The 23,253-nt window shown below is 41.9% G+C and overlaps 1 protein-coding gene across 1 annotated transcript in view; it reads left to right on the forward strand.

Moving 5' to 3' along the window:
• Positions 1 to 23,253, forward strand: part of LOC308512704 (uncharacterized protein C12orf56) — a 68,816-nt gene continuing 45,563 nt past the window's right edge. Inside the window, exons 1-2 of the mRNA XM_081082309.1 lie at positions 1 to 342; positions 22,911 to 23,070. Coding sequence (XP_080938435.1) covers positions 91 to 342; positions 22,911 to 23,070 — 412 coding nt within the window. The 5' untranslated portion in view covers positions 1 to 90. The remainder of the gene's footprint in view (positions 343 to 22,910; positions 23,071 to 23,253) is intronic.

The raw sequence follows: 23,253 nt of genomic DNA on the forward strand, positions 1-23,253 counted from the left end.
CGCGCGGGTTCCACCGAGGGCGGCGCCGAGGCGGGGCTGGGCAGAGGCGTCCGCTGTCCCCGGCGCTCGGCCCGGCCGCGGGCGCCCCGCATGGCCAGCCCCGCGGGGTCCGGCTTCCCGGCGCGGACCAACAGCCGCCTGGACGCGTTCCTGCGCAGGCACCTGGCGCCCGAGGTCTACGATGCCATCCGCGCCTACGAGCCGTGCATTGTGGTGTCCGACTCAGAGAAGCACACCTTGAAGTACTTGGTCCTCAGCGACCGGCTCATCTACCTGACCGAGAACCCGCCCAAATCCATCCGACAAGTCGTGGCGCTGCGGGACGTGGTGGCCATCGACCTGGTGAGGAGCACGGGAGGGCAGTCGGGTTCTGAGCCTCCCTTTCTTGGCCCCCTCCCCCCACCCTCAGCCCCCTTCACGCGGGAAGGAAGAGGAGAAGGAAGACCGTCCCCTTCCCTCCCTGGACTCCCGAACTCTTTAACTTACTACAGTGCTAGCAGCCACAGAGGGAAACGGGATTGCTGCGTGCATTCCGTGTAAAGATGTCTTGCCCGTCACACCCCACTCCCGCCCCCAATAGGGCTACAGATTTGAGAATCTAGCCTGGTATCAAACGTACAGTTTAAAGGGATTCCTTCGTTCATGGTGCACCCAGCTTGCGCCAGGCACTGTGCTGCTCAATGAGGATGCAAAAATGAAGGAGGGTTCCTTCCTGGAGACAGAAAGCCAACCCCAATGCAGATACATGCCATGTGATAAGTGCTATTATGCCTTACTTTTTTTTTTTTAATCTCCAGCGTTGAGACTTTAGAACATGTTAGGTGTTCAGTCTGAATGAATGAATGAATGAGATAGATGTGCACAGGATGCTTGGCAATCTCAGGCGGATCGCTTGATCCACACTGGGCTCAGGTCAGACTGGAAAAACGCCCTTGGTGGCACTGTCATCAGAGTGGAGCCTTGCAGGAGATACAATCTAGCAGAGCCACGCCTTGTCCCAGTTTTTATTGTGCTGCTACTGTATCCCTTTTACTCCAGGAATAGATTTACCTTATAAACCAGCAACAGATTGGAAGCAGTCTCTCTTCTCCAATTACTGTTCTCCTCCCCTTGGCTCCCGTGGTCAGAGCTGCTTTCCAGGTGTGTTCTCCCTTTTCCCATTGGGGACAGGTGTCTAGCCTTGTCCTTCTCCCCCTTGTCTGAGTCTTTATGTTCCCAAGGGAGAGGCTGGTGAGACTCTTGGTGGGGCTGTTTTGCCAAGAGAATCATAGCTTGTTTGGAATAGTCTGTAAGAAGAGAATAAAATTAATGAAAACATTCTTTTTTTTTTTTTCCCTACTTAAAAGACCTCTGTGGGATAATATCACAGTGCAAATTAATTCTTTTGTTTGTTTTTTAAAGTAAAAGTTGGGAAGAATTCTACAAAAAGGCTTACCAATTTATTTGGTCATATTGTAGGTACAAAATTTCAAGCATATAAAGATGCTGAACAAATATAGGATTTGAGCACAACTGCTTGAATGTCCGTCTTGCACAATAGAGTTTAACTTTGGTTAAAGTTGGGGTAGGCAGGTTAATGGCTCCCGAGAGAAATCCCTGGAACCTGTGGATATGTTACGTCACATCATTACATGGCAAAGGGAACTAAGGCTGCAGATGGAGTTGAGGTTGTTTGCTAATTAGCTAACTTTAAAATAGGGAGATTATTTTGGATTACCTGGGTGGGTCCAAGGTAATCACAAAGTCCTTAAAAGTGGAAAAGTGAGGCAGAAAAGGAGTCAGTGGAAGAGTGATATAGCATGAGAAAGACTTGCTCGTTTTGAAGGTGGAAAGAGGCCACAGGCCAAGGAAAAGGCTAGGAATTGGGTTTGCGCCTCCAGAAGAAATGCGGGCCTGCTGACACCTTGATTTTAGCCCAGTGAGACCCATTTCAGACTTCTGTACTCCAGAACTGTAAGAGAATAAATATGTGTGGTTTAATACCACCAAGATTGTGGTAATGTATGACAGTAGCCATAGGAAATTAATACAGTAGTTTTCCCTATTACAGTGTTTTAAAATGGGTAATTATTTTTAAAAAATATTGCACCAGTGAGAAATAAATGTAATCATGCTAAGCACAAATTCCTTAAAAATCTATTTTTCTGAGTTTTAATAAAATAGTTCTAGGGTTATTATTATAGTTCAGTGGCTGTGCTAACCTCCATAGGATATGTACAAACAGGTGTTGCAGGATTGTTTTACCTGGTATCAATTAATAACCACAGATGTAGTTGACTATCATTCTCCCATGAACACTAGGTCCTTACTTAATATCACAATGTATAGAATTTTCCTGATTTCTGTATTATATCTCATGTAGTTGTCCTCCTATCTATGCTAACAAAAGACCAGAACTTGGATTGCGTACAAGTGATATTTCATTTGCATCAAAGATCAGCTTAAGTTGTACCTGGAGATCTTAGTAGCTATGCTATGGCTCATCTCCTAAAAAATAGAAAAAAAAGAAAGAAAAAGAAAAGGGTTTCTAAGGTTGCTTGGGCAAAGCTTTTATAAAAGGCCGACATTTTCCTTAAAAGTTACTTTTAAAATTATTCCCTAGAGTTCTGCTCTTGTTGTATGCATCAAAACACTATTCTTTAAGTGCTTCTAAGATTAGACACATATCGTTAAAGTGTGAGCACCAAATATCTAGAACAGTCTGTGAATTTCCTAAGGGCTCCCTCCTAACAGCTACAGAGGAAAAAAGAACTCCAGCAGCCCTTGCCTCCATGTGTCGCCTCTCTTTCTTCTTGTCCTTTCACCACTGCCCCCTCACGGAGTATCTGCTCTCAGCCATCCCAGGCTCCAGCGTGGCCTCTCGGAGAAGCAACAAATGCACCTTTTACAGTCTGTCTTGTTTGCCTGCAGTGTTTATTTCATGTCCTCCTCCTTCAAGATAGTTCAGATCACCATATTCACAACCCTCCTCCTGCACTTCCTTTTTCTTCTCTTCCTCCTCCTCCTCCTTTTAAAAATGTAAAACACATTCTTAGCTTGGACAGGTTACAGGCTATGCTGAAGGGACCACTGTAATTTGCCAATTGATCCCTGCTTTCCCCCTTTCTGTATTCAGATCCTACACATTTTCTCTTTTTGGTTAATCCTCACCAGAGGATATTTTCCCATTGATTTTTAGAGAGAGTGGAAGGGAGGGGGAGAGCCACACTGGGAGAAACATTGATGTGAGGGAGGCACATCGATTGGTTGCCTCCCACACGTCCCCTGACTGGGCTGGGGATTGAGCCTGCAACTGAGATACTCGCCCTGGAATGGAATCGAACCCGGGACCCTTCATACCCGGGGGCCAACGCTCTATCCACTGAGCAAAACTGACTAGGGCAAGATCCTGCACATTTTCTAGGCTAAGCCCAAGTGGATCTGTCTTCAAATCGAGTTTCCTTGGCTGGGCCCAGGATGGCAGGTTTTTGGTCTGTTTTGTTCATTGCTGTGTCTCTGGTTCCTAGACCACCATCTGGCACAGCTGAGATGCTTAATAAATATTTGTTCAATATTCAACGTAATCTGTCTCTTCTCTTTCTGAATTTATTGTCTGCAGTATACATTTGGGCACTTTATAATACATTTTATTCAGCTTTTGCATTCTACCAGTGTAGACTTACTTGGTCAAGTTTTTTAACCTCTACTCCGTGCCTCACTTCCTCATCGGTAAAATGGAGATAACAGCACTTTACTTACAGATTTGTTGGAAAGAGTAAATTAACAAATGTAGTACTTACAAAAGTACTTGGCACATGATAAGAACTACATACAGGTTAGTTATAATAATCTCTATTCCCATATAGTAAGTCAATTAGGTTCCCCAGGAACCTGTAAGATCCATATTATTATCCCCTTTCCAAATTAGGACACTAAGCTTTAGGAGATTTAATAAATTTGGAAAGAAAATAACTGTTTTTGAGCATTTATTATAAGGTGTTTTAAAATACATGATCTCATTTATTATTCTTAAAAATCTACCCAGTAGGTTTGACAAATTTAATACATTCAAAAATAGAATTCCCCATCTTTACCCCAAACCATGTTCATCCCTCAGCTTTCCCTATTTTAGGAAATAATATCTTCCATCATCTTTCACTCTGTCTTTCTCTTACTCCCACATCTAACATATCCGTACATCCTCTTTTTTAAAAAACGTATTGAGGTAACATTGGCTAATAACATTATTTAAATTTTAGGCATTCAATATTATAATTTGCTATCTGTATACACCATTGTGTGCTCACAACCCTAAGTCTGGTTTCCTTTTTTTTTACCATATATTTGACTCCCTTTACCCAATTCACCCTCCTCCCACCTTCCTTTCCTTTTAGTAACCACCATTCTGATGTCTGTATTGGAGTTTGTTTTTATTTATTTTGTTAGTTCATTTGTTACCTTTTTTTTTAAATGTGCACTGCACTCACTTTAAATATATATTTTATTGATTTTCCACAGAGAGGAATGGAGAGGGATAGAGAGTTAGAAACATCGATGAGAGAGAAACATCGATCAGCTGCCTCCTGCAGAACCCCCACTGGGGATGTGCCCGCAACCAAGGTACATGCCCTTGACCGGAATCGAACCTGGGACCCTTGAGTCCGCAGGCCGACGCTCTATTCGCTGAGCCAAACCGGTCAGGGCCATTTGTTACTTTTTTATTTCATATTCTACATGAGTGAAATCATTGGTTTTTGTCCTTTGCTGTCTAGCATTTCATTTAGCATATTACCCTCAAGATCCATCCCTATTGTTACAAATGGCAGTATTCCATCTTTTTTATGGCTGAGTAGTATTCCATTGTACATATAATACATTTTATTTATCCATTCATATACTGATGGACTCTTAGGCTGTTTCCATGTCTTGGCTATTGCAAATAAAGATGGAATGAACATGGAGGTACATATATCTTTACAAATAAGTGTTTTCATATTTTTTGGGTAAATACCCAGAAGAGGAATTGCTGGATCATATCTTAGTTCTAGTCTTAATTGTGAAAGGAACTTCCACACCAGTATATCCTTTTGTCTTGTGTAAAGGAGGAAAAAGTTTTCCTCAACCCTCTTAGGGTTCCTGGCTGGTTCCCTAAACTGGCAAAGACAGATTAACAGGAGAAAAGCGTATAAATTTATTTAATATAAATATCATATGACATGGGAGCCTTTATAAGGAAATGAAGACCTGAAGAAACAGTTAAACCTGTACATTTAAAAATATGTTTTTTATTGATTTCAGAGAGGAAGGGGGAGGAAGAGATAGAAGCATCAATGATGAGAGAGAATCCTTGATCAGCTGCCTCCTGCACACCCCACACTGGGGACCAAGTCTGCCATCCAGGCATGTTCCCTGACTGGGAATCGAACCATGACCTCCTGGTTCATAGGCCGATGCTCAACCACTGAGCCACACCGGCTGAGTGTAAACCTATACATTTTAAATACTAGGTTTGATGAGGAATGGAGAGTCATGGAAAAATGTGATAGGACAAAGAGGGGTATGAGCTAAGGGTGATAAACTGGGGAAGCTTAGCAAGGCCTATTGTTTGGATTCCTCCAGGCATCCCCGCCTCATAGATAGGCTGTTTCTTTCCTTGGGGTATAGGGAGGGCACCTCTCCCATGTTAGGGGAAAGGCCAGAGAGACTTTCCTGCATCTGCCTTTTTCTCAGATTCCTTCAGCTTAAAATATTCAGTATGCCAAGGTGCCATACTTTGGGGTCGCATGTTCTGAACCTTGTCACCTGTCTTCCAAAATATATCCAACTATGACCTTTCTGAAACCTTTTTTCTGGTGCCACTTGTCCAATCCCTTATGTAGACTATTGAAATTGCCTCCAAATTGATTCCTCTCCAAACAGCGTCCTTAAACATACATTATGAATTGAATTATGTCACTCTTCTGCTTCCAAGACTCCATGAGCTTGCAGGCTTCTTACTGCCTACAGAAGCCTCCGTGAAGTGACCCCTCCATCTCTTTCTGACCTCTCACCACTTCTATAGGCTCTTGATGCTCTTCTACCATGCCGCCGTGCCTTTGGGCTTGCCATCCTACCTGGCACACTCTTCCCAGGTCCTCGGAGGGTTGATTTCCTTTGTGTCTATTGTGTTTCCAAAGTCAGCGTCACCTCGACGGGTGCGTGCCAGGACCACCCAATCTGAAGGACCATCCTCCCATCACACTGACCATATCTGTTTGTTTGAAAGCACTTATCACTATCAGCATTGTGAGATTAACCTTTGCGATGATCTATTATCTATCTCCCATAGTACCTGTAGGCTGCAGGAGAGCAGGACCTTGTCTGTCTTGTTCATCCCTGTCACTGTGGACTGTGTTCTCTGCCACAGCAGATGGTCAATAATTACTTGTCAGTTGCGAGAATTAATACATGAATGAGTAGATGCTCATGTCTACCATACAGTTGCCTCCTGGAAAGGGAGATTATATTTCATTATTTCTAATTATTGAGGGACGCACAAAGAATGACAACTCATCACACTGGGCAGAGTGACACAGTGAGTGGCAGAGCCATAAATGCTCACAGGTCTCCTGACGCTCAGGTTCAGCTCCATCACGCTCCTGTTGTGTTTGTATGATGTGGTCCCTGTGTTGCTTGTCTGTGTCGTGCATTTTGAGAGGTAATAAGAGTTACATACGATGAGACCATTTTATGGATGCTTCTTTAGCTTTCCCTCTCAATTCTGACTCATTTGTAACATTTCTTTTTTTTTTTTTCTTCCCAAAGCAAAGAGTCTTTATTCGAACTAGTTCGGCTCCCCGACCATCGGACTGTAACATTTCTAAGCTCTCACTGTAGGGGGCAGAAAGTAGTAGTCATTTTGGCTTTTTCTTAATAGTTTGTTTGAATAGAGTAGTTTGGATATTGTATTGAGAAACCCCAAGAGGGCAGGCCTTTTGTCAGTTTGATTCACTTCTATGTCCCCAGTGGATGGAATGATAGTGTATTGGTCAATAGTCTAGGTCAGTGGTCGTCAAACTCGGCTCGCAAGCCACATGCGGCTCTTTGGTCCCTGGAGTGTGGCTCTTCTACAAAATACCAACTTCTGCGCATGGGCCACGAAGTTTCAATCGCACTGTACATGCGTGCCCACATGTGGTATTTTGTGGAAGAGCCACACTCAAGGGGCCAAAGAGCCGCATGTGGCTCTCGAGCCACAGTTTGCTGACCACTGGTCTAGGTTAAGATACACAACAAACAACCCCAAAGTCTCGGTGCTTTTATACAACATAGTCTGTCTTATTCAAGCTACTTGTCTATGGTGGATTAGCAAGGGGCTGTATTCATCTTAGTCACAAGATATGTGATACTTAGTCACACGTCTTAGTATCAGAGGGTGTATCTCAGCACAAGCTTGCTTAATCACCATGGCAGGGGAAGATTAACTCGGCAAATTATGTCCTGGGTTTAAGCTTCAACCCCAAGGTAACACATGTCACTTCTCACATTTCATTATCCAGTCACTTAAAAGGGGGCAGGCAAATATGATCCTATTACGAGTGCATTCCACTGTCTGGAAGAGAGAACAGGAATATTTGTGAACAGCTCTAATGCCTACTTCAAATTGTTGTCATTTATTGAGTACTTACTATGTGCCACCCAGCTGCTATCCTAACTGCTTAATTTGGAACTTCTTTATCCTTTTAATAATCCCAGATAATACTGTTATCTGTTTAACAGATAAGGAACCCATGTACAGAGAATTTAAGCAGTTTGCCCAAGGTCATAAAAATAATGGCAGAATCAGAATTTGAACCCAAGTAGTCTGGCTCCAGAGTCAGTGCTCTTAATCTCAAGGCTACAGCTGCCTCGCTTTATTATCCAGAAAACTCTAAGCTCTTTGAAAACAGAAACTCCATTTTATATTTTTTATGTTCAATTTTGCACTTTGCAGTAGGAACTAAAAAATATCCATGATGAATTGAACTAAATAAATTAGAACCTAGATAATCAACTGCTGAAAGCTAGAGCTTTTTTATTCTCTGAAATTAAAGCTGATAGGGGAAATCTGAATCAAAACTCTGAAACCAAGACTAAAGTCCTAGCTGGTTTTGCTCAGTGGATAGAGCATTGGCCTGCGGACTGAAGGGTCCTGGGTTCCCTTCCCAGTCAGGGCATGTGCCCAGGTTGCAGGCTTGATCCCCAGTAGGGGGCGTGCAGGAGGCAGCTGATCAATGATTCTCTCTCATCATTGATGTCTCTTTCTCCCTATTCTTTCCTCTTTGAAATCAATTTTTTTTTTCAAAAGTCTAAAGGATAAGGTAAATATGGACTTGTTAACAAAATATTGAAAAACAAGATATAAGGGTTATCCTCTTGCTTTTTGAACGTAGTATTTTAATATAAGAAGTCAGTTCCAGTTGCAAATATAAATATAGATAAAAATGATAGAGAGCCCTAGCTGGTTTATCTCAATGGACAGTGCATCGGACCTTGGACTGAAAGGTCCCGAGTTTGATTCTGGTCAGGGGCATGTATCTTGGTTGCAGGCTCTGGCCCTGGTCAGGGAAGTAACCAAGCTATGTGTCTCTCTCACATTGATGTTTCTTTCTCTGTCTCTCCTCCTTCCTTCCACTCTCTCTAAATATCAATGGCAAAATATTCTTGGATAAGGATTAACAACAACAAAAATGATATAGATACATGCATGATGACATATTATTTTTAGTTAGTCAAAGACCTTAGGAATATTTTCAGATAAACCTTTAATCATTTGAGGTAATAACAAAAAAGAGCATTCTCTTCTCTCCCCAAATGTCCCTTGCTGCCACCATCAGAGACAAATACTGGACTGAGTGGACATGATCTGGCTCAGTATTGCATTACGGAGGTTCTTATGAACAACCAAAGATCAATAATTATAACAGATATCTCTTGGGTATGTGCCATGGTCCAGCCTTGTGCCAAACACTTCATTTTTTTTAAAGTTATTAGAGAATTCTTTTTTAAAAAAATCTTTATTGTTGAAAGTGTTACATAAATCCCCCCTTTCCCCCACCCTGTAACTCTTCCAGCCTGCTCCTGTCCTCCCCACCCCCCAGTGCTAAACACTTTAAATGGATTATTTCATTTAATCTTATTCTAAAAGGAAGGTGATATTATCTTTTTTTTTTTTTTTTAAGATAAGAAGACGGTGGCAGAAAAAGGGTAAATCCTTGCACAAGGCCCTGTATTCAGCAAACACCTGAGCTGGAATGTAAACTTAGGTTTTTTCACCTCAGGGCCAGCGTTCTAAAACCACCAAGCACATAGCAACCGCTGGCCTTCCTGTCAGGAAGGAGGGGATGAAGCTATTAACACCTTTTTATTTTAAATTTTTATTTTTTTTAACTTAAAAAGTTTTTAAAAAGTTTTAACAACTTAACTTTCTTTAAATTGATTTTTTAGAGAGAGAAGAGAGATGGGGAGAGAGAAACATCGATGTAAGAGGGAAACAACAATCGGTTGCCTCCTGTATACACCTGACCAGGAAGCAAACCCGGGACCTTTCAGTGCACGGGAAGAAGCTCCAACCAACGAAGCCACATCAGCCAGGGCTATAAACACCTTTTTCATTCTCAAACACCATCTCTCTGTATTCAAGGCCATTGTCCTTCAAAGCTGAGACTGCTAACATTGCTGTTGCTGATGAGGTTCAAGGGACGGGTTTGGCTGAAAAGACCCAAGCAGGAGTAGCATCCTTTTCACAGGACCACGCCTTGAAAGCTTTCCTCTTGTAGTCTTTCTTAGCTGTGGCTCTTGGCCCTGAGGCAATGGTTTTTCAAGCCTAACATTGAAATTGTCTAGTGAGTCTCCAATATTATGATGAAACAGTGCCCAATTTTTAAACTGCTAGTTCCTTTTGGAAATTGTGGGTGGATCATTCATGCCAGCAGTATTTATAGATTATAAAAATAGATCATCTACTCAGATTTCCATAGGGATTGGCATGCTATCGCTCAGGTAGAGCATAATGGGAAAAAACACACACACCTGGTTAAGACTGCAATGAGTTTTTTTAAATTATGACAGTGGAAGGATTTGCCAAATGCTAAATGTAAAAATAGCTTCTACTTCAGTATAAACTTATGGTTTCATTTGAGGGAAATCCATTCAAAATATCTGCATATAGGAGAAACTAAGATGGCGGCATAGATAAACACCGGGAAATAGTCGCTCCACACAACAATTGAAAATTAGCCCAAAGGACGGAGCAAACATCGTCCAGAACAACAGGAAGGCTGGCTGAGTGTAATTTCTACAACTAGAAGAAAAGAAAAGCACGCTGAGAGCCAGAGGAGCTGCGGAGGCTGAGTGCAGAGGTACGGCGGCGGCGGCGGCTCGCGCGCGCGGAAAGGGGGTGGCACCTGAGGACGCAGCTGTCTTTTTGAATCACAAGCTCCCAACTGCTCTGATCTCCGGTTCTGGGAAGTCTCTGGGGACCCAGGTCTCATACAGGGAGAGGCTGCTCTCTCAGGCGGCAGCGGGCGAACTTGGGGGCAGATTTCCCTCGGAGGTGCTTGCAGCCATTGCCGGGACACTGAGACGCGCTACTCCGGGCGCGGAGAATCAGCCATTGCTTCTTTCTAGGCCCTTTGACTCCCTGAGACCCCGCCCCACCCGGGCTGCGGCAGAGGCTTTTGCATGTGAATGCCCCAGAACTTTGCAACCTGATAATTGCCTAACTGCAGCCGGGCCAGCCAGACCTGGAACTTCCAAGAGAAGGCCCAAGGCCCCGCAGCGGCTTGCATTGCTTCACAGCTGAGCCTCTTCGTAGTTCCTGCTGTGAGGCCTCAGGCAGGGGCTGAATTAGCACCTCCTTAGATCCAGGAGCCACTGTACCCAGTGGTCAGAGGGGGACCATTCTCCCACTTCAGACACAGCTGCTTCCCACAGCCAATTGGCCTGGAGGTCAATTCCTCCCAGTGATCCTACAACAAGCGAGGCACCAAGAGTGCACCAAGAGTGTCCACCCCAGGTAACTGGGGAGGCTGAGCCACTGGGCCCTACAGGACACCTGGCGCGCAGACCACTCTATCAACACAGGGAAGCAGCCAAAATGCGGAGACAAAGAAACAGGTCACAATTGGCAGAAACGGAGGAGGCCAGACGACTGGATATAGAGTTCAAGGCCACGTTTATAAGGTTTGTCAAGAATTTTATGGAAACCGCCGATAAATTTAATGAATCCCTCAAGGAGTATGGTGAGACCATGGAGGTCATGAAAAAGGACCAATTAGAAATTATGCATACACTGACTGAAATAAAGAATACTTTACAGAGCTCCAACAGCAGACAAGAGGATCCCAAGAATCAAGTCAAAGATTTGAAATGCAAAGAAACAAAAAATACCCAACCGAAAAAGAAAAAAGAAAAGAGATTCAAAAAATATGAAGATAGTGTAAGGAACCTCTGGGACAACTTCAAGCGTACCAACATCAGAATTATAGGGGTACCAGAAGGAGAGAGAGGGCAAGATATTGAAAACCTTTTTGAAGAAATAATGACAGAAAACTTCCCCCACCTGGTGAAAGAAATGGACTTACAAGTCCAGGAAGCGCAGAGAACCCCAAACAAAAGGAATCCAAAGAGGACCACACCAAGACACATCATAATTAAAATGCCAAGAGCAAAAGATAAAGAGAGAATCTTAAAAGCAGCAAGAGAAAGACAGTCAGTTACCTACAAGGGAGTACCCATCCGACTGTCAGCTGATTTCTCAACAGAAACCATGCAGGCCAGAAGAGAGTGGCAAGAAATATTCAAAGAGATGAATAGCAAGAACCTGCAACCAAGATTACTTTATCCAGCAAAGCTATCATTCAGAATGGAAGGTCAGATAAAGAGCTTCACGGATAAGAAAAAGCTAAAGGAGTTCCTCACCACCAAACCAGCATTATATGAAATGCTGAAAGGTATTCTTTAAGAAGAGGAAGAAGAAAAAGGAACTCTTACCATTTGCCACAGCATGGATGGAACTGGAGAGCGGATAAATACCACAAGATCTCACTTATTTGTGGAATATAATGAACAACATAAACTGATGAACAAGGACTGATCCAGAGACGGAGAGGCATTGATTGGACTGTCGGGCCTTGGAGGGAAGGTAGGGGAGGGTGGGGGCAAGGGGGAAAGATCAACCAAAGGACTTATATGCAAGCATATAGGCCTAACCAATGGACACGGACAACGGGGGGGTGAGGGGGTGAGCGGGGAGAGGGGGGGTAGAGGGTACACATATGTAATATCTTAATCAATAAAAAATATTAAAAAAAAAATATCTGCATATATTCATTGGCCACTTTATCAGTTGATCGAATCCTTTGGGTTTGCCATTGGTCCTTGTTCAGATTTTCTCTGGAATACACTTGGAACAGGTAATTTATTAAATTGCAACTTGAGTGAATTATTACTTGCTTTCCTCTCTTTGTTGGAGACTGTAGAATTAGAGCTTGCTGGCAAGAGAGGAAGTTAGGACTTGAAAGAACCATGGAAGTTGAAAATACCCCACAGTTTAGCTCTTTTTGGGCCTTACATCTGCTACCTAATGTCCCATTAAGTAAAATTATCTCCAACCTGAAGCCAGTACATGAGGTATGCCTTCAGTTTTTCCCTTTTTACTTTTCCTCTGAATTATGTTTTTCTTCTTTCTATATTGTACAGTTCTACTGAACAGATATTAGATTTTATATGGAGCATTCTACCAATGTTTCGAATTACCAGGGACTATAAATACACACATGAATTTTAAAAATGGTACCTGCTTTTGAGTATCTCATAATTTATTTTTTATTGATTTTTAGATAGAGAGGAAGGGAGAGGGAGATAGAAGCATCAATGAGAGAGGAACATCATTGATCGGCTGCCTTCTGCACGGCCTCTACCGGGGATTGAGCCCATAATCGGGGTATGTGCCCTGACCGGGAATTGAACCAGGAACCTCTTGGTTCCTAGGTCAGTGCTCAACAGCTGAGCCACACCAGCCGGTGAGTATCTCATAATTTAGAGAGGAAGGCAAGCAAATGGGAAAGAAGAAAAAACAGTTATAAGCAGATAATTATAATGAAATCTGAAAATAGATATAGTAACTAGAATCCAGTGAGAAACCAGAAGAGGAACTATCATATTCTGTCAGGGGGAATGAATGGGGAAAGGTTCACCCAGGCAGTAATTTTTTATCTTGACCTTGAAGGAAGAATAGTAGGTTCCAGGCAGAAAAAAGGGCAAGTATATTCCAAAAGGAGGGAATAGCCATGTGCTGATGAACAGTGATTCCTGATTAAGCATATGCTATGAAGGCACATAGCTGTTCTATTTTTAGCTGTCTTTTCAGACAGTTTGTTCAAACTAGGATCCTACCAAGAACCATAGATTGCATTTGGTTGTCACTTCAAGCATCAGCAAACTAGAATAACAAATATAATAACTTGTCAATGCCCATCGCCAGCTTTGGCAATTATAAACATCTTGCTGATCATGGTTTACCTATACTTCATCCAAGTTTTCCCCTGAAGAATTATTATTATTTTTTTATATACTTTCTTTTTTTAAAAAATATATATTTTATTGTTCTTTTTTTATAGAGAGGAAGGGAGAGGGAAGAGAGAGTTAGAAACATCGATCAGCTGCCTCCAGCACCCCCCTGCCCCCCCACTGGGGATGTGCCCACAACCAAGGTACAAGCCCTTGACCGGAATCGAACCTGGGACCCTTCAGTCCACAGGCCAACGCTCTATCCACTGAGCCAAATCGGTTAGGGCCCTGAAGGATTATTTTAAAGCAATTCTCAAACTTCCCATTTTATCCATAGACAGTTCAGTGTATATCTCTAAGAAATAGGAACAGTTTTTAAAAAGTAACCATAATGCTATTATAGCACCTAAAAAAATTAACAGTAGTTCTTCAGTAACATTAAATATTCAGTAAATGTTCAGATTTCCCGACTTGCTCAAAAATGTCTTTTTATAGTGTTTGTGTTTGAATTAGGATCCAAATAATGTCCACACATTGTGTTTATTTGTCTCTTAAACCCCTTTTAATCCATGACAATTCTTCCTTCTTCTTCATTTTTTCTTTCATTTATTTGCTGGAGAAGTCATTGTCACTTGGTCTGGAGAATTTCCCACATTCTGGACCTAACCAATTGCGTCTCTATTTCCTATAAACTGGGATGGTAGGTTCAGTTTTTTTGGCAAGAATACTCAGTTGATGCTATGTACTTCCTATTATAACCCATCAATGGTCACATACCACCCTTTGCCTCTCTTTTTGTGATGGTCAGACAGATCTGTCTATTGCTGTGTCTCTGAAATCCCTTTTTACACTAAAACTATCACCCCTCTCCCCTGCCTTCTTTTTATATGATTTATTAAAGAGATGGCCCCCAATTTTTATAAGCTGTATTTCTTCTGCATTTGCTGATTGCTTCTTTCTGTGCTGTTTCACTTGAGAATACATTTTTAAAAATTAAAGTACCATTGACATACAACACTATATTAGTTTCAGGTATACAACATAATTATTCAAATTATGTGTATATTGCAAAATGATCACCACAATACATCTAGTTATCATCTGTCCCAATACAAAGTTATAAATGTTTTTTTTGTTGAGAACTTTCAAGATTTACTTTCTTAGTAACTTTCAAATTTGCAATATGTTATTATTGACAAGAGGCCCAGTGCACAGATTTATGTATCTATCGGTGGGGTCCCTAGGCCTGGCCTCCGCCCTCTTGGACCTATCCTTCCAGAACTGTGAGAAATACCGTTTTATTGTTTACAAGCCATAAATAAATAAATAAATAAATAAATAAATAAATAAATAAAACAAGAGCCATACATATGCTGTCTACAAGTGACCCACTTCAGATGAAAAGACACACAACAGACTGAAAGTAAAGGGATGGAAAAAGGTATTTCATGAAAATGGAAACAAACAAAAAGCTGGGGAAGCAATACTTATACCAGACAAAATAGACTTTAAAACAAAGGCTATATAACAAGAGACAAAGAAGGACTCAGTAATTCCACTTCTGGGTACTTTACCTGAAGAAACCCCAAACACTAATTCGAAAAAACATATGCATCCATACATTCACTGCAGCATTACTTAAAATAGCCAAGATATGGAAGCAGCCTAGGTGCCTATCAAAAGTCAAATAAAGAAGATGTGGTAAAATACATGCAATGGAATATTACTTGGCCATAAAAAAGAACAAAATCTTACCATTTGCAATAACATGGATGGCCCTAGAGCAGTGATGGTGAACCTTTTGAGCTCGGCGTGTCAGCATTTTGAAAAACCCTAACTTAACTCTGGTGCCGTGTCACATATAGAAATTTTTTGATATTTGCAACCATAGTAAAACAAAGACTTATATTTTTGATAATGCCATTTAACAAAGAAAAATCAACCAAAAAAATGAGTTCGCGTGTCAGAGGTTCGCCATCACTGCCCTAGAGGGTATTGTGCAGAGTGAAATAAGTCAGAGAAAGACAAGTGCCATATGATTTCACTTATATGTAGAATCTAAGGACAATTTAAATGAGAAAACAAACAGAAATAGATTCATAGAAACAGAGAACAAATTGAGGGTTGCCAGAGGGAAAGGGGTTTGGGGGACTGGGTGAAAAAGGTGAAGGTATTAAGAAGAGCAAATTGGTGGTTACAACATAGTCATGGGGATGTTAAGTACAGCACAGTGAATCCTATATAATAAAAGGCTAATATGCAAACTGACTGAACAGCAGAATGACCAGTTGCTATGATGTGCACTGACCACCAGGGGGCAGACTCTCAATGCAGGAGCTGCCTCCTGGTGGTCAGTGCGCTCCCACAGGGGGAGTGCTACTCAGCTGGCGGGTGTAGCGAGTGCAGTGACTGTGGAGGGAGCCTTTCCTGCCTCCACGGCAGTGCTAAGGATGGACTGCTGGCCAGTTGGACACCCCCTGAGGGCTCCTGGACTGCCAAAGGGTGCAGGCCAAGCTGAGGGACCCCCTCATCCCCCCTGAGTGCACCAATCTCGTGCACCAGGCTTCTAGTATAGTCATAATATTGTAAAAGCAATGTATGGTGCCAGATGGGTACTGGATTTATTGGGGGAATCACTTAGTAAGTGATCTAAACATCTAATCACTGGGTTGTACACCTGCAACTAATATAGTATTGTATGTCAACTGTAATTGAAAAGTAACAAATTATTTTTAAAAATCAGGAAATGCTCTGGCCAGTGTGGCTCAATTGGTTGGAGGACTGTCCTATAAATCAGAAGGTCTCGGATTTTATTTCTGGTCAGGGCACATACCTAGGTTGCAGGTTGAATTCCTAGATGGGAGGTAACCAGTCAGTGTTTCTCTCTTATATCCATATTTCTCTTTCTCTCTCTCTTCCTTCCTCTTTCTCTAAAAATTAATAAGCATATCCTCTGATGAAGATTAGGGGAAAAAATCAGGAAAATAACCCTGACATATCTCTACTATGTAATCCTCAAACCCCACTCCAGAATTGCCCAGTATCCCAATAATGTATTTTGTAATTTTAAAAAACCCAGCTTATGAAAATCAGCTAAGCGCCTGTCTTTATCATAGAATGAAGATGATTCTCAGAATTAAAAATAAAAATTATATACTTAGATTATGTTACAAACAAGACAGCAGGCCCCCAAAACTCCGCATTGCCAAATTGAGATTTAATTACAGTTTCAGCTCTCCCAGAAATGGAATCTTAAGCCAGTCAGTCAAGAATCACCTTGTTACCGGTCCAAAGTTCGTGTGCCTGACGCTTCAAAAGGCCAAACTTTAAACGTCAGAGTTGAAGAAAGGAAAGGCTTATTGATTGAGAAGGCATCAACTGAGAAGATGGGAGCCTTAGTGGTGTCTCAAATCCATCTCACCAAAGTACAGGGTTCAGGCTTCTTTTATGTCAAAAGAGGGGGAATGGGAGGGAATGTTATTGTAAAACTCAAGCCGCAAGCAGAATTCCTCTAATGGTTAGAAGCTGACCAAGATGTAGTGAAAGAGAGACCAAGCATTTCACTCTATTACAAACTGATCAGCATTTAGATAATCTGCCTAATGGGCCCCTTCCCTCCCCTAAAGGAAAGAAAACTTGCAATAACCAACCTACTTTTTTGCCTAGTGTAACATTCTTATAAAAGTCTTTCAGTTTGTAGAGATCCTCAGAGCTCTTTTCTCTCTCTGCTACGTTGGATGCTCCTCAGTTCAAATAGATTTTTGCTCAAACTAACTCAAAATTTTTAATATGTCTCAGTTTACCTTCTAGCAAATCCCATCATCTACAGATTACCACAATTAACAACACACACACACACACACACACACACATTTGTTGTACAACATTCCAAACTGTGTTCTATGCAAAAATTTGTTGTATAAGATTCCAAACTGTGTTCTATGCAACATTCCAAACTGTGTTCTATACTCCATGCACTATTTTGTAATCTCTTATTTTTATTCTACAGCATAGTATGGGCATTTCCATGCCAATGAGTACAGAAAAATTTACATGAGTGCTTTTTCTGAATGCCACCCTAGTGTAGTTAAGGAAGAGATGTCTTGAATGGCAAAGCTAACCAAATTCAATGATTACAGCAGCTAAAAAGAGGTCTGGCTCTACTTCCGCCCACATAAAGGAATTAGCATAATTTGACTGAAACTCTGACCTAATATATCCAGCTGCTTGATTACTGTTTGGATTCCAGCCTTGTGTTTTCAGAAGAAAGACTTCCCTATTGCTCCTAGACAAAATCCCCACCTCTAACCACTGGTAGGGTTACATTCTTAAACCTTAGCTGCTTTTTTGTAAAATTGGCTTTTGAAAAACTGCCTTGCCTACTCATTCTAGTTCCACCATTTACTGGTTTTGTGAAGTTAACTTCTGAACCTCAGTTTCCTTGTGACAAAATAGGGTAAATAATAGCTAACGACCTCATAGATTTATTGTATCTATCTATCTATCATCTATCTATCTATCTATCTATCTATCTATCTATCTATCTATCTATCATCTATCTATCTATCATCTATCTATCTATCTATCTATCTATCTATCTATCTATCTATCTATCTATCAAAGCCTAAGTGACTGTTATAACCGAACAACTAGTTGAATAGTCGCTATGACGCACTCTGATGACCAGGGGCAGATGCTCAATGCAGGAGCTGCCCTCTGGTGGTCAGTGCGCTCCCACAGCCAACCTTCCATGGCTGGCCAGCCCCCATTGGCCCCTGGTGCTAAACCATTTGTAGAGGCCTGCTTCTGGGTTGGGGTTTCATACATAGCAGAGCAACTCCTTGGCTGTGATCTATTGAAAGTGAGCCCTCCACACAAGAGTTTGTCTTGCTCCTATCCTCTCCCTTCCCCAGGGGCCGCCCACCCACCGCAGTGATGGCAAGGGGAGGAGGAGGTGGGGAGGTGGGGAATTGTGTGGTGGCAGGACATCAACGGTGGTGTTGGTGTCCGGCATCCGTTCCTTCTGTGCCCAGCCCAGCGACCGTCGCCTCCTCTCCTGACCCCACTGAGGCCCTTGGGCTCAGGCTGGGACGGGGAACTGGGGTGGGTGGCAGCGGACGTGGCCCCTTTCCCAGGGGGAGCAAGGGTCAGCTCTCTCCTTGGGGCCGGTGGCCAACCTCCTGCAGTCCCTCCCCACCCCACCTCCACCAGCCAACCTCCTGCCATGGTCCCTCCCCTAGCCGGCCAGCATCCCTCCGTGGACTCTGGCCCAAGGCCCCTCCCCTCCCCTCCCTCTGCCTAGCCAGGGTGCAGACTCTGGCTGAGGCCCCTGCCTTCCCCTCTTCACCCGGCCAAGCATACATGTTCAGCTTTAGAAGTTATTTACTTACTGATGGTTAGTAAATAACTTCTAAAGCTGAACGGATCGCCATGAGCCCAGCATTCCTCCCCAGGGACTCCAGCCCCAGGCCCCTCCCCTTCTTCGGCTCGGACTCTGGGCTGGCATCGCAGCGAGCCCAGCATCCCTCACCATGGACTCTGGCCCAAGGCCCCTGTCCTCCCCTCCTTCCACGCGTCCGGGGTGCAGACTCTGGCCCGAGGCCCCTGCCCTCCTTCAGTGCGGACTGCAGCCCGAGGCCCCTGCCCTCCTCTCCCTCTTCCTGGCCAGGGCGCAGATGCTGGGCATCCCTGGAGGCAGACTCCATGAGCCCAGTGTTTCTTGCCTCAGACTCTGGTCTGAGGCCCCTCCCCTCCCCTCCTTCGGCTCAGACTCCAGCCCGAGGCCCCTGCTCTGCCCTCCCTCCGCCCAGCAAGGGTGCAGATGCTGGGCATTCCTTGAAGCGGACTCTGGCTGGAGGCCCCTTCCCTCCCCTCCCTCCATGCAGTCGGGCCAGACTCTGGGCTCATGTTGCCAGGGCAATGCCGCCAGCATCCTGCTCTGGCCACTATGGGCGTTGCCATCTTTGTCACGGGTGACGGTTAATGAAAGTCCTGGGAGCCCGTGGGCGTGGCTACGGCCTTGCCTCCCGGGGCCGGTGAAAGTTCTGGGAGCCTGTGGCCACAGCCGCCATTACCTCCTGGGACGCTTGACACTTGCGTATGCAAATTAACTGCCATCTTTGTCAGATACTTTGCATAGTCACTCGGATTGGCTGGTGGGCATGGCTTCAGCATAGTGGAGGGACGGCTAATTTGCATGTTTGTCTATTATTATAGGATGGTATGTGCTATGTTCTATAAACTGTGTAATTATGTTTTTTCTGTTTTTTAAATTTAAATTCTTTATTGTTGAAAGTGTTACATATGTCTCCTTTTTCCCCATTGACTCCTCTCTGCCCACTCCCGCTCTCCAGCACATGCCCTCACCCCCTTACTGTCTGTGTCCATTGGTTATGCTTATATGCATGCATACAAGTCCTTTGGTTGATCTCTTACTGCCCCTCTCCTAACCTCCCCTGCCTCCCCTTAGAGTAAAATGTGTAATTATTATTCAAATTATTATACTTTGTCTCCCCCCAAAAAACTGCTAATAAGAAATTTGACCCAGAAATATTTACATATTCATTTGTATTCAGTCTACTTAAAGCATAGTTTTCATCAAACCAATACTAAATAGACTTGGAATCACAGCCAGTTGGACTAGTCTTAAGAGAAACCACCCCTCAACCCCCGAAACTCCAGAAGGATTAGAGACTAACTGTAAAAGAGGAAACTGGAAAGGAAATAGGAAACATAGGTGAATATTTATCTGATTTTAGGGTGTAAAAGGCCTTTTTAAACATAAATCAGGGAAAGAAATGAAAAGGACAGAAGTTGATAGATTTACCACTTAGAAATTTTAAGTTTCTGTATGTTTTTAAAAAGACACAAAAGTCTTTTCTACAAATCAAGCACTGTAAAATAACTCAAAGACAATGAAAGGCGTAGATAACCTGGATGGGTGAGCTAAACAGAACAGTGTTTTAAAATATTTACTGGTGGGAGAGGGAGAGGGGGAGAAAGGCAGGGGGAGGGGGAGGGGGAGGGAGAGGGAGAGTGAATTGACTTGTTGTTCCACTTATCCATGCATTCATTGGTTGATTCTTGTATGTGCCCTGAGCGGGGATCGAACCCGAAATCTTGGCATATTGGGACAATGTTCTAACCAACTGAGTTACCCGGCCAGGGCTAACAGAACACTTCTAATCTTTTCCCCTGCATGTAAAAGTCTTTCACAATTTTTCCTGATAGTCTGTCCCACACCCACCATCATAATCTCAAAAAAAGATTATTCTTAATCACAAAACAACACTCTCTTTAGTTTGTCCTGATTATTTAGGTAGGTGCCACAAAAGTGTTAGTTTATCATATATTTGCAAATCTAGAGTACTGAACAACTATTGTAACCATAAATTTAACTTTTGTCTGGAAGTTTTTATAAGAATATCAGGTTAAGACTTTCAAAAGCCTCTATTATTTGCTTTCCCAAGGCTAAGAAATCAAATCCAAGAAACTCCTACCACCAGAATTTCTTGCAGTACCCATATATTTCAGTGAATTTTGAGGTCCTGAGATTTCTTCTGGAAATCCTGACTCAGTCTACCGGCGTGCTCAGAGCATTGTCTAAATAATGTTGGCTTAGGTGTGAACTGTTAGTAGTTTGAAGAATCTAGTTAATCTTTTTTCCAGGAGGCTCTGAGACCTTCCTATGTTGAAGACACAAACTCTGGTCTTTAACATATAGTAGAACATTCAAGCAAGCATTACAAGAAAATAAAATAATAAAATAAAATAAAATACACTATCTGTAGGAGATAGAGACTTCAAATGGCTGTAGTGAGTTTTTAGAACTTTCAAATGTGAAAGGTCTGATGAAAGTTCATATCAAGAATAGGCAACTGGAAGAAAATTTGGTGATTCCTATGGCTTGTAGAACAAAAATCATAAAGCTATTGCAAAAAAAAATTATACAAAATGTCTCTAAGGACTCTAAGGATAGTGATGAAGCTTATTCTCTCTCTTTTTTAAAACTTATTTTTTTCTTGAAGCCTATTCTCAAAGAAATCAGTTAAAGTTACATCTGATTTGTAAAAGTGAATGAACATAATTTATATAGAGGGAAAGTCTTTTTTTTTTTGAGGAGAAGGGGAGGAGAAGGGGAGGAGAGGGGGAGGAGATAGAGGGAGAGTCTTGAATATAACATAATAATACTGAGATATTGTGTGTGTTGGTGTATATGTATGGGCAAAAGTAGGTTTATAGTTGTTCATATGGAAAATAGCACAATCATTAGTAAATAATAGTAATACAAGAATAAACTTGTTTGCATACTCACAACTATATACCAACTTTTGCCCCACCTTGATGTATATACATATATATAATGTGCCAGGAATATGCCAACTATAAGCCAAGAATAACGAGTAAAGAGATTCAGTAATCTGAAATAGGCCTAGGTATTTGTATTTTTTACGAACTGCATAGATAAGACTGACATAATCCCCTACTAAAAATTTACTGGCCTAGAAGGTGGTAAATTCAAATTCAAAACAAGGTTGTCACCAAGTCAACATTTTGCGTAATATCTGAAATTATGACTGACAACAATTTGCTGTGTCTAATATGATCAGGCCAAGCACCACCAAGGCTGATAAATGAAAACAAATCTCCAGAGACTTCCCATAAAACACGTAATCTCTAGAATGTTTATACTATTTTCTCTATACACATCTAACCTAAGGAAAGCTGAGCATCTCTTCTGATTGGGCAGTTCTTCCTATGCAATTTAGAATAGTAAATAGACCAAATAAAACTAACTGCTTTAAACACTTCTCTTCCTATAGGGTAAGAAACAAATCTTTGTGATTTTCTCTCAGGGGCTCCCTGGGGAAAGTATTTACTGAGACTTTTCCCCTTTTTAATCAAGAATAGAAAATAGAGCACTTTGGGGGAAAGAGAAAGCTCTTTACGAGCAGGAAACTTCCAATAATTGAAACCTGGATGCCTGTGTTCACGGAATCTTTGTAGTCTGTTCCTACAAATGGATATTATCTCCTACCCAGAAAAATTCTAGTGTAAGCCCAATTAATTAAAAAATTTGAGATCTTTTTTTAAAAAAATCTTTTTTTTCAAAATGGAAGTAGGGCAATATGTTTTAACAAACAAAAACACTGTTACTATTTACTTAGCAATCCTATAGTGTAAAAAGTTTCTGGGTTCTGTTGCTGAGCACACTTTTAGTAAGGACTAAAACAAATAGAGGAGAATTGGGAAACCTAACAACAAAAAGAAGAAAGATTTGCCAGGGAAAAAATAAAAATAAAGAATGCAGTTTAAACTTGCCCTAAGCTTTGGGGATTTCTTATCCCAGAAAACATAAGCAGTTGTATTTGACTTCAGTCAAATCATTTTTTTTTTTTCAGATTGATGATTACCCAGAATTTTTGAGTCCACAAGATAGAGAAATCAACCAACACATTCGGATCATCTATTCAACTGTTTTGAAAAAAGAATGTGAAAAGTCAAAAGATGTCAGGAAATTTTTATTACCATTTCACCATGCCCATGCAAACAACAAAAAAGGTATGTAATATACTTTTTTTTTGTAATGTACTTCTTAACGTAACACAAGATACATTTCCTTATGAGGCAAAAAAAGATAATGTTCTTTTTTTCCCTCCCCAACTTTACTGAAGTATGATTGGCAAATAAAAGTTTTATATATTTAAGGTATACAGTGTGATGTTTTGATATACATATACATTG

The sequence above is a fragment of the Myotis nattereri genome (assembly GCF_964212035.1).
Source record: "Myotis nattereri genome assembly, chromosome: 2".
NCBI classification, from domain to species: domain Eukaryota; kingdom Metazoa; phylum Chordata; class Mammalia; order Chiroptera; family Vespertilionidae; genus Myotis; species Myotis nattereri.